The sequence below is a fragment of the Anabrus simplex genome, chromosome 5 (genome assembly GCF_040414725.1).
Source record: "Anabrus simplex isolate iqAnaSimp1 chromosome 5, ASM4041472v1, whole genome shotgun sequence".
NCBI classification, from domain to species: domain Eukaryota; kingdom Metazoa; phylum Arthropoda; class Insecta; order Orthoptera; family Tettigoniidae; genus Anabrus; species Anabrus simplex.
The window spans coordinates 90807063-90820262 of NC_090269.1; the positions used below are offsets into that span (position 1 = coordinate 90807063).

Genomic DNA, 13200 nt, shown 5'->3' on the forward strand with positions numbered 1-13200 from the left:
GAAGAGCTCCATGAAGAGGAAGCTACTGACTGAGGCACAACCCACTGGCATGAGAGCTAGTGCCTTCGTAGTACAGATGTATCAGCCCTTCAAGCGCCTGCACCAGGAAGGAAGTGAGAATAAAATTTTACCAGACATTACAGAGCTACTCCACGATAAGATTCGACCCCTAGTGAAAGTATCACAACTGAGATCCTTTGATGATCCACGTAGAATCATTGCCCAGTTGGAGGAGGAACACAAGAGCAAAGCTACAGAAGAGACCAGCGCAGTTAGGAAGTGCTTCCAGTGTGGAAGAATGGGACACCTGAAGAACAAGTGCCTAACCTTGACATCGGAAAACTGGGTCCGGCCCATTCTGGATTGAGGGGGGAAGGGACTGGGAATAGGAATGCGCCTCAAGACACAACGGACAAGCAACCCTGGTCAAGTAGGAGAGGGATTGGTCAGATTGCGAGTAGAACATGCCAACCCTGCCCAGCTATCATCTTAAGGAGAGGCAACGAGAATTTTTCAGCCATACTCAACAGCCAAGCAAGCCATTCATTTGTCAATGGGAGTGTTGCCAGATTACTACCACCTAGGAAGCCTCCCCATTTCGGAAGGGTAGTGGGAGTAGCAGACAGGGTAACCTATTCCATCCAAGGACAGACTTACCTAACTGCTAAATGCATGGACCTGCCGATTGTAATTGACGTTGCAGTGATTCAGAACCTAATACGTGACATCATATTAGGTCATGACTTTCTGGTGGAATACCAGGTGATCCTAGACTATGCAACTCTAAGTCTTTCTGGGAAAAGACAGACGTCTGAGGGTCACATGGCACGATAGAAATCTCCGGACTCGGAAGGATGCGGAAGTCGATGTATACCTCGGAGATATCCGGTTAACGTATCTTCAACCAAGTGAAGAAGAGGAGCTGAGACCTGCCTTAAAGGACTTTCCAGAAGTCATAACCAATAAAATAGGAAGGACTACCACGGTGACGCACACCATTGAATGCAGCATTCCGCACCCTTCAAGCAGCGTCCATATGCAATCAACCTGGATAAGTGCCACTTCGTCATTCAGAAGATTCATGAGGTGGAAGGACAAGGTCTCATCGAACCCTCTACATCCTATTGGGCTACACTTATCGTCCTACCAAAAGAGAAGAATGGGGAGTATCGACTGTGTGTAGACTTCTGCAGGTTGAACGAGAAGACCGTTAGTGATGCCTACCCCATGCCTGACCTGAAAGACACACTGAAACAACTAAGTGGGTCTAGGATTTTCAGCATGCTGTATCTCAACTCAGGATACTGGCAAGTGGAGGTCGAGGTAAGTTCTAGACCACTGACCGCCTTCATGACACCGAGAGGATTGTACCAGTTTACAGTAATGCCTTTTGGATTGAAGACTCCATTGTCAAGAGGGAGTTCATACGAAAACACCAGAGTGAGCCCAAGGAACATGTCATTATGACCATCAACAAGGAACTTGATCTGGAAGTAATTAAACAATGGCAAGAACAAGACAAGCCCTGTAGGACCATGATGCAGTGATTTAGGAGACAGAACACCGATAATCGAATCATCCCGAGGGAATTCAAGATGTGCTACAAGAACTTCCAGGTTGACGGAGGACTCTTAATGTACAGGTTGCACCTCTCCAACATGTCTGCAGTAGTAGTTATCCCCAGACAGCACACGATGGACATCCTTGAGAAGTTCCACGACAGTACTGAAGGCAGACATCCAGGAGGTGAAGGGACATATCAGTCTATCTGACAAAGATTCTTCTGGGTCAACATGCGGAAAGACATCCTGGCCTATGTGAAGGGGTGCTACATCTGTGCCTGCACCAAGGCAAGCAACAGGAAGGCAGATTCCAGTTAGCGAGGAAGATGGTCGCAACACCCTTGGGAGGTCATAGCCCTGGACTTGATGGGTCCTTACCCTAGAACATCACGGGGTAAAACAGGACTCCTAGTAATCACCGTACTCTGCACAAGATGGATTGAGGCCTTTCCAAAACCAGAAGCCACAGCAGGACGCATCACCAGCCTTCTACAAGATGAGGTATTCAGATGCTCCGGTTATCCATAGTGCATTCTGTCCAACAATGGGAGTCAGTTCACATCAAGGAAGTGGCAGCAAATGACAGAATGGGATGTGGAGCACTGGACCAACCCTGTCTACAACCTAATGGCCAATCTGACAGAATGATGGAACCAGGAGCTAAAAAGGATGCTACGGGTCCACCTAATAGATATAGAACATCGACTGCGGGACTGTCAGATAACACAGTCACTCTTTGCCCTGTGATGACGCATCAACCGTGTCATTGGCTATTCCCCAGCAGAGCTGTTCCTTGGTCGACAGCTATACAGCACCGGGGATTGGAAGATTCGTCCACCACACACTTCTAGTCGAGAAAATGCAGTTGTTTCCCTAGTACAGTGGCAGCAGCAGCAGGACATCAAGGAGAAGGAAGCTTTGGCCGAGAAGTGATCCATTACCCAGGTCAAGGCTCAAGATGTTGAAGAGACCCAGATCTTCCTACCAGTCCAACAAGTACTGCAACGTAACCACCCAGTCAGTAATAAGAGTGGAGGGTTTCACGCAGGTCTCGCACCTAAGTGGGTTGGTCCCATTGAGGTGGATAAGCAGCTGGGCCATAGGGTCTACTCACTAAAGACCAACCCTCCTGTCAATGTCCACGCATCGGAGTTGCGCCAAATCAGCCAACCACTGCACATACAGAGCAAGCCTGGTACTACCACAGGTCCACTTGGAAGGGAGGCTACTAACGACACAACTCAGTCTGGTCATGAGGAGAACGCATTGACTATCATCGAGGAAGAGGCTGGCAGTGAGGCAACTCCGACCCCCGACATGGCACGATCCGGTCAAGAGGAGGGCAGCACATCCAGCGACATTGAGGAAGCGAGAAGATACAATCTACATCCGAGGCAAAGTCGACGAGTATGATAGACTGCGGAAATTGTTTCAAGTTACAGGGGGGATATTGACACAAGAGTGATAAACTGATATAACGTGAAAGCAATATTCTTTAACCCATGGGTAAATAATGCCAATATCGAGCTCGAATTATTATTATTATTATTATTATTATTATTATTATTATTATTATTATTATTATTATTATTATTATTATTATTATTATTATTATTATTACTTGTGAGGTAGGTTATAAAGTATTTACATCCATTTATTAGTATTATTTACGTAGTTAAGTACGAACAATGATATTGTTTGTGAGGTTGTCATGAAAAATGTGTTGTATATATATTTATATTTAGTTAATGTAAGAACCTGTAATTAATAGTATATAATTTATTATTACCTGTATATATGATGTATAATCCACAGTAACATTGTGCAACACACTGTAACATCCAGAATAACGTATCTTTGACACCAGATGGTAGTAGTGTTCTTTTACATTATAACTAGGCTTTAGGCACTCTAGAATTTACGAGAAGGTATATTGTGACATATCCTTCTAGAAGCCTGGCCGGCAACCTATATAAAGAGACATGCTAGTAGCAGTCAGCAGTCAACTGTTCAAGATGGCAGTCGTAGTCTTCTAGTAGTGTTTTGTTTGTGACGGCAGCTGATTAGGTTACATGTGTTCAATGTGTAAATAATGAACTGTAAATAAAAATCTGTGTATGCAAGTGACAGAATTTTGTGTGCTCTTTGTGAATATATCAGTAAAACCTTAAAGTACCCTACACATGACTCCTGGGAGGGGCTAAACAAGCAACAATATTCTGGCAGCCAGTCTATCTGAAAAAATCTCCTGGCTATCACATAATGTCAAGAACTTTGTGTTCAGTTGTCTGGGTATTGAATGGGGTAGGACATTGAAGAAGAGCTGTCACCAAGCCATTTAGCTCATTTCAAGTACGCCCCATCACAATTGTGGACATCTAAAGGAGTTTTTCATGGTATAAGACCATGTTGGCTGACAATCGACGTTCGTTTGCCTTCGGAAATCAGCAGATAGTCGCAGTTACCTGCTGCAATGGGATCTGAGGTAAATACTAAAACCTACATAGTCTAACATAGGAAACAACTTGAATCGAGTAGGGTTGGTCATACTAATAAATAATATGAAAAAATAATTTGATGTCTTGCACCATTGTCATTTTATCAGCTGCTGAATTTAGCCAATTAGATCGCTTCACGGGCGAATCCAAGTGGGCTTTGCGAGCCAGTGTTGCTAAACATTCATATGGCTTAGACCGGCTTCAGAACCAAACCGAGAAATTAGCATTAAACACATGTGGGGATCAGCCAGTGTCATCATAGTGTACTTGCTATGACACGATCTTACAACATGGAGGTCCGTTTTTCAGTTACCTCGCCTGGCAAAGTTTCTTCTTTGATTGGCTGGCCTCAGCAGCTGATAAAATGACAACAACACAAGATATCGAATTCAAATAATTTGTCAGTATGTCGGAACACCATACATACCTCTGGTACCAGGTCATCTGATCATCTCGATATGCCATGGTGTAGGTTAAATTAATTTTAATATCAGTGGCTTTACGTCCAACTAATTTTTTTGGTTTTCAGAAACGCCGAGGTGTCGGAATTTGGTCCTGAAGGAGTTCCTTTACGTGCCAGTAAATCTACAGACACGAGGCTCACATATTTGAACTTCAAACAAGATTGGACTGAGCCAGGGTGTAGGTTAAAGAAAACTCAAAAATGCCATATGGTGTTAAGTATAACCCTACATAATAAATTAGGTAAAAAATTCCGTCACCTCCCATTGAACATTTTCAAACGACATCTTTATAAATTGTTGTTGATAAAGCCATGGTACTCCATTGCCAAAAGCATTGAAGAGGACTGGTGCAGTCTACACTAACTTTGAGTGTTTTTTTAAAAATGCTGTTTATTTGGGGCATCGACCTAAGAAGATCTTTTGCCCCTACTTTGCACCATATGTTGTGAACCTGCGTGTATATGGAAATAGCGGAAGTGTATAGTGTTGAATGTGAGGAAAGGAACATTAAGGATGACACAAATACCCAGTCCCCAGGCCAGGGATATTAATCATTTACAATTAAAAACCCCTGACCCAGCCAGGAATCGAACCCGGGGCCGCCGCGTGACAGGCGGACGCATTTCCCCTTACACCGCGGGGCCGAACAACTTTGAGTGTTAATTCCTAGGTTTCTATATCTTCAAAAGTGGTATGGTCTGCCACCATATTTGCCTAAATACACTGATGGGAAAAATATCCAAACACCAAGAAGGGGATGTGCTAGATTAACGAACATTGGTAGGCATGTTTATACATCTGAAAGATGACACTGATTCGAATTTCCTGCAAATCACATTAGTGTGGCGCTAGCAGCAGCCCCATGACGTTGCACAATCAGGTTCACTTTAAATATGGGCTGTACTGTGTGAGAGCATTAGTTACCTGTGAGATTGAACGGATTGACTGTGAGTGGGTCAAAAATTCCCTTACGACAATGAAGAGGCCAGGATCAACAGCTCACTGCGGTTGAACGAGGCCATATAATAGGGCTATGTGGAGATGGATTTTCCTTTCGGGCTATTGCAGAACGACTTGTCAGGAATGTCTCCACTGTGCATGCATGCTGGCAGCAGTGGTCACGAGAAGGTATGCTGGCAAGAAGACAGGGTGTCCCCGTGGCACCACTGAGAGGAAGGACTGCCGTATTCTGAAGACAGAGAGTGAATTTCTCTGTGAAACAAAAAAAAATTTCACCTTATTTTCTTGACACGGCATAAGCCCAAAAAGCCTAGATCATGTCCATAATGAAGTCTATTTGATACCTTCCAGTGTCTCCAGGTCTCGTCCATGTATACAACCATCATTTGTACTGTCTGAACCAAGTATTAGTGAAAACTAAATTATGATCGGTGCAGAATTCAGCCAGTTGACTTAATCTTCCATTCCTTTGTCCCAACCCAAATTCTCCAACTTCATTACCTTCTTTCCCTTGGCCCACCACTGCATTTCAGTCTCCCATCACAACTCGATTCTCGTCATTTTTTATATACTGTTTTAAATCTTCTCTCTCTCTCTCTCCATATATGACTTAGATTTCTTCATCATTCGCTGAACTAGAGTCTATCTTCAGGACAATAGCCCTTTCACAATGCTGGTCATAATAGCTTACCTGCTGCCCTATTTTCTTATACATTATTAAACCAATTCCTGCATTTCCCCCTGTTTGATTTTGTGTTGATAATTCTGTAGTCACACTTATACCAACTACATTTAACTTTAGTCTATCCATTTCCCTTTACACATTCTCTAACCTACAACAATGATTCGAACTTTTAACATTCCACCCTCCAACTCACAGAATGTCAGTATCCCCTTTCCGGATGAATGTCCCTCTCATGTAGTCCCCACCCGGAGATTTGAAAGGGGGGCTATTTTACATCCGGAATATTTGACCCAAGAGGAAGCCATCATCAGTACATCATTCAAACACAGAGCTGCATGTCCTTGGGATTTAATTACGGCTGTAGTTTCCCGTTGATTTCAGCACGTAGCAGTATCAACATAGCAAAGCCACGTTTAGTATTAGACTATGACAAGGCCATAACAGTCAATCATCCAGACTGCTGCCCTTGCAACTTCCAAAAGGCTCCTACAGGTCGCTATCTACATCTACTTCACTGAAGACGCACAAGCCTCCCCACTGTAGTCAGGTCAGATGATTTGCAGGGGAAGAACATTTGATAAATCATGGCATTTTTTAGTTCAGTGTCGGACTAAGGTAGAAGGTGCGGTCTCTGTAATGGATGCTAAGATTTGATAACATGTTGCATTTTGTACTTCACTGAGGGGCAAAGGGTGGTGCTAAGGTGCAAGGTGTGGTCTCTCTTCTGATCACTACCATTTGATAACACGTAGCATTTTGTAGTTCAGTGTGGGGCTACGGGCGGTGCTAAGGTGCAAGGTGTGGTCACTGTTATGGTCCCTACTATCTGACAACACATCGCATTTTGTAGTTGAGTGTGGGACTATGGTGGAAGGTGAGGTCCCTGTCATGGGCACTAAGATTTGATAACACGTCGCATTTTGTACTTCAGTGTGGGGCTAAGGGCGGTGCTAAGGTGCAAGGTGTGGTCTCTGTTATGGTCCCTACTATCTGACAACACATCGCATTTTGTAGTTCAGTGTGGGACTATGGTGGAAGGTGCGGTCTCTGTTATACGCGCTAAGACATAACACGCCGTATTTTGTACTTCAGTGTGGGGCTAAGGTGCAAGGTTCGGTCTCTGTTATAGTCGCCACCATTTCATAACACGTTGCATTTTGTAGTTCAGTGTACAGCTAAGGAGGCGCTAAGGTGCAAGGAGCGGACAAGATCTCACTTGTGCCGGGACCCACACCTCCATCATTCCTACCCATTCTTTCTTGTTCAATTCTTGCCCTCTCTTACCTTCGACATTATCAGGTTTGCAAGATCTAAAGAATTGTTTCTAATCCCAGATATTTATTTTACCAGATTCTACCATTTCTGGAGAACTTCCTCTTTTCTTACTGTATGTTTAAAACATTAGGCTTATATTTTCATATGCTCACTTGGTTATACAGGACTTAAATATGACTGTCATTCTGAAAAACTTTCAGTGAGTTTAGTACTTACGTATTGTTGAGGAAAATATTTCATTATGTGGACCACCCATTCTTAAGTAGTGCTTGTCCTTCACGTAGGATATCGGTATAGTCATGAAATAACCATCTTTGTTTTCATTTGATGGTGAGGACACAACAATGCCATCTGTCACGCGATGAAAATAGTAATGTTTGGGTTCAGATGTATCTGCCTGAAACAAAAAGATATTCAATTTATTTTGACAAAGAATGTAATTCAAGTAGAATGGGGTTCTTTGGCATAAAATCGATGTGGTATTTTTTTCATGTAACATAAAAAGGTATTATAGCTCACAGGGTGTTGCATTTATGTGAATAGTTTGTATATCGATAATGATGAATGCATCAAACATGATCACAGCTGCTGGCATGATACACAAGATGGCACCACAAGAAGATTAAAGTTAGAGTCGCTGAAAAAATCACACAATTTTATCACACTTAGTTTTAATTACCATATTTACTTGAAAATAGGACTCCCACCATTGTAAGACCCTCCAAGTTTTGAGGATAATTTCAGAAAAAAATGTATTTGCTAATGTTGGACCCGGGAATCTACTTACTGGATGGGCTGTAACTCCAAGAAATACATTTCTTCAAAATTTTCTATTTCCTTACATACTGTTAGCTGTTGGCCAAGGACAACTTTCCTCCTGTCAGGTGTTTGCAAAAGAATGTCATTAGCAAGGAGGGGATGGGAATTTGACCTTCATCACATAGTAGTAGCAGCTTCTGAGAGCCTCCGTGGCTCAGGCAGCAGCACGCTGGCCTCTCGCCATTGGGTTCCGTGGTTCAAATCCCGGTCACTCTATGTGAGATTTATGCTGGACAAAGCAGAGACGGGACAGGTTTTCTCCAGGTTTCCCTGTCATCTTTCAATCCAGCAACACTCTCGAATATCATTTCATCTCTCAATCATCAATCATTGCCCTGGGGGAGTGTGACAGGCTTTGGCAGCAGGCAAAATTCCTATCCAAGAGAAGGCCTTGGTTTAATGTAAGAGAAGGCCTAATGGCTTTAACTAAATCAATAAAGATATCTGTCTGTATCTATCTATCTATCTATCTATCTATCTATCTATCTATCCTTGCCTCTAGACAGCTGCATTAATTTCATTCCTATCCCAGTCAAATGACTGGAAGCAGCTTCTACATTTCTATCTGCAACATGCTCTATTCCAACTAGTAATGCAATTCCTTTAAGTGAATGTCCCTAAATTCTTGAGGCATTCATTGCTGTTTTTAGACATAATGGTACCAATATCTGTGAACCTGAACAGAGTGGTGGTGGTGGTGGTGGTGGTGGTGGTGATTACTGATTTAAGATAAATTACAACTTGGCAATTATCCTCTATGAACAGTAATCAAGAGGAAAATTGAATTTCATTGAATTTGTGACATAACTACATTATGGACATCCATATTGGAACTTAAATTTTCTACGGATAAGCTACTGTATTCTGTTTATGTCTTTCGATGGCATATCTGCATTTATGGTATTACAAGATGAACTTGGACATTGACGTCAATCCTTCTGAAACTTTATTATGGAAAGGAGAAAGGTATTCTGTTCACGAAAAGCTTACCTCTGCTCCTTCTGTTACCCTGGTCATGTACTATTTGTGAGCAGCTCATTCATTGTGGCTTCTGAGTACTGCATGTGACTTATTGTGGACTCTCACGCCATCTGGTAATGAAAAAAGCTTACTCGTCCCTACTGTGTGATAGCACGAACGCTTTCCGCCAGAGTGCACGTAATTCGCCCCATTCAAACGTTCTTGTGTGAGCTTGCAATGACGTGCAAACTGTCCGCTGTTCACCTCCGAGGAGAGTAGATTTGATATAGATGTTGATTCCCATAGGGAATGGCCAAGCAGGCATCAATTTTTGGTAATGTGACAAAGTCTCTCATAGTGCATTGGCACTGCCGGTGGCTCCAAGTAGCCTGCGCAGTGGCCTCCACGGTATGCACTAGCCATGCGTCTTGGTAGGTGTGCTAGGTACCAGCTGATGAGCCCGGCCTAGCACATGGGGGCAGGAATGAGTTGACTGGAAAATTTATAATGTCCAATAATGGACTATTTATATTGAGAGTAAACTTGTCGAGTCATGTCTCGTCGGCCGACTGTAAAAATGAAGGGTAGACCGGCAGGGGTTGGTTAAGACTTACCCTATCATGCCTGTAAGGGATGATACTTCAGTAAAATGTAGGATCAATACAGTTATTTTTTGTTATCTAGAGTTATGTAATTTTTTGTTTATAAGCAACAAGGATTATATCAGTGCATGTGGACTGCGTGTGGTAAGTTACTGTGAATTACATCTCCCCATCTTGTATGTACCTGTGTATTTTATATTTTGGTCATGTAATTTTATCATATTGTGCGTCATTTTAATTCATTTTCCTGTGAGGGTTTTGAAATTATGCTTTTGTATTCCTCTCTCTGTGACGACAATTGAGCACCATTTTGGTTGGTTTTAAAATTTTGATGTGCATTATTGTGGACTGAAATTTGAAATTTATTCCACTTACCTAAAAAATTTATTCTGCCTTATTCTCTTTTCACTTGTGTATCTGTGATTTCCTTAATTTATTTGTTTTGTGCTCAGGTTTTTCTATTAATTTATATATATTTACTGTATATACATTATTTGGGAGATGGTATTCCTTGCCCTCGTTAATTTGGGTTTTAATCTTTTCTTCCTTCCCCGTTTCTTTTTTTTTTTTTGTTTTATGTCGCACCGACACAGTTAGGTCTTATGGCGACGATTGGACAAGGAAGGGCTAGGAGTGGGAAGGAAGCGTCCGTGGCCTTAATTAAGGTACAGCCCCAGCATTTGCCTGGTGTGAAAATGGGAAACCACAGAAAACCATTTTCAGGGCTGCCGACAGTGGGGTTCGAACCTACTATCTCCCGAATACTGGATGCTGGCCGCACTTAAGCGACTGCAGCTATCGAGCTCTGTCGTTTTGGTTTTATTGATTATTCTTTCCTTAGTTTTGGTACTGTAACTTGCCTTGTGCTGTCTGAATGTACTATGTAATCACCATTTGTTTTATCATTCTTAAATTTAAGTTTTATTATTGTTATGATTATTACCACTGTTATTTTTAATTTCTCTAGGATGTTTAAACTTTTTATTTTTCTTATCCCTGCTTTGAGTCTGTTTTGCTTTTTGATTTTGGGTTATGTAATCATAATAATAATTATTATTATTATCCAATATGTAATTTAATGTGAATGTATTCAGTTTATTCAAGATATTTTTCTTTGGTCTATTTGGGGGCTTAACTTATTAAATATTGCCATTCTACATAAAATTGTTAACACACATAATAACCAATACGATTCAGAAAAGGGTGAAATTTTTCCTTTAATGATTGTAATTACGTGGGGATTCCTCATAGTTTTTAGTGGAGTGTTTCACGTGTTTAATTTCTTTCTTTGATCTTACATTGATGTCCTCCCACCTCCACGTTGCCTGTTCGCATGGTTCTCGGCTTCTGTTCATTGTCCTTGACCTTCATATCTTTCTCATGGGGACGCTGATTTGTTTTTGTTTTCTTGGACATTATTATTGTTGCTGTTTTGTGCAATGGAAGGATGCATTGCTGAGTTGGTGCATGGACAAATATTATGTATTTCATCATCCATGTATAATTATCTGCTTGTTTACTGATCCTTCTGATTTAATATTTTTCTTTGTGTTTTTTTGTTTTATTGATCTGTGTTTGACCTTTCTTGGTCGGTTTTCTTGTGTTGATATTTCATTTTTTTGGAGTAGAAACTTACACTCTTATTTTATTGTTCTGTTCCATTTTGTTCTACAGTCACTCGTGTGTTTATCCCTCCACTGGGAACAAATTTTTATGTTGCGGTCACCCAAAATAATATTTTTCTTGGAGATTTGAATCCATAAATTAATTTTCATTCGAGCACCATTTAGATTGGTTTTAAAATTCTGATGTGCATTATTGTGGACTGAGATTTGAAATTAATTCCACTTATCTAAAAAAAATGTATTCTGCCTTATTCTCTTTTCACTTGTTTATCCGTGATTTCCTTAATGTTCTTAAAAGAAATTAATTCTTGATTCTGCCATTAAGTCTATTTATGAAAATAATTTTGGTGCACCAAATCCTTATTTATCCTAATTAAAGTTTTTGTTAAACACATTCTTCTTTCTAAAATATAACTGAAACTTCTTCGTTTACCTCAAAACTAATTTTCTTGTATGCACATTCCTGAATTAATAATAATTTGAATTTTAAAATGTACATGTGAAAATTCCTTTTCTTTTCTTATGTGGGTGGGTTTCAGTTCTCTTCCTGATGGACATTTTTCCTGGGTAAGTTTATTTCTGTGTTGGGGTATATTTTCTGTTCTCTTGTTTGTTTACCCTGTCCGTCCTTCTTTCTCGTAATCCCTATGATGTTTTTATGACCGTTGTGTCAAATGCTGTTAATTGGTGGGTAGACTGTCTAACGCATCTGCGAGGCATCGCAGGTGCTTCATACTGTATGTAGTCCTATCTGCACATCTTGCTTAACTGTCTGACTTGCACGAGTTGACTGGTAACGACTTATCAACTTATCGATGGGGCCATTACAAATGCACTCTGGTGGGCATTCTACACATTATAGATCCTAGAAATCTAATCATTTATTCACACATCAATGGTATGCATGTGTACCAAAATGGGATAATATTGGACCACTCCTTCGGGTACATAACTTCTTTTGTCAGGCAGTGTATATATGACCATCCTTAATGAAAATCTACCAGCCTTAATGGAAATCAAATTCTAAATTATTTTTTCCATGTACATATTCTTTATTAGGTACTTTTCTGGGATTATAGGCATCCAACTAAACGCTCACGGGATCACTCTTTACCACTGTGAATCAACTACATGTCTAAGATTATGAAAATAAATTTACCACTCACAAATGTTAACTGTCTCAATTCAGAGTGCTCAGAAATCCATCTGTACAGTACAGTGTACTGTTCGCTCATAGTCTTTGCACTAACTGAAAACGAACTTCAGAAGACTCTATTCTCGCAGCGTAGCGAGGTAGTGGTAGTAACATTGTCAAATAACTTATTTATCATTAAGCTTCAATGAATGGAATGAGATACAGTTTGTGTCATCATATGAACTTCTGATCTTAGACCCCCCCGTTTTTGCGGACCATATTGCTTACATTAGCTCTGTTGTTATTGAAACAATTTTGTGCAGATGCTGTGTTGAAAACATTAGCAATTTCATCGTTAATTATAAGAACAATTTCTGTATTCTCTTATAATTCTATCAACATCGTGAGTTGGTTTCAAGTAGCAAAGTTTGTGAAAGGGTTGCCAGACTGTGCAATGGCTGGAGGACTAAAAAACTAGGACATCTTGGAAGTGACTGCTTAAGAAGAAATATCTGAAAGTTTCCTCCTGGTTGAGGGGGATAATTTTAATAGAATGTAATTTTAGGGTTGAAGTTTTGCATTTACTATTAAATACAGTAATGTAGGTAATATTTA

General features: G+C 40.7%; 1 protein-coding gene across 2 annotated transcripts in view; it reads right to left on the reverse strand.

Moving 5' to 3' along the window:
• Positions 1 to 13200, reverse strand: part of LOC136873771 (uncharacterized) — a 461175-nt gene that overhangs the window by 335482 nt on the left and 112493 nt on the right. For both annotated transcript variants that reach the window (XM_068227563.1, XM_068227564.1), the window contains one exon: positions 7661 to 7841. In XM_068227563.1, the coding sequence (XP_068083664.1) occupies positions 7661 to 7841 (181 nt within the window). The remainder of the gene's footprint in view (positions 1 to 7660; positions 7842 to 13200) is intronic.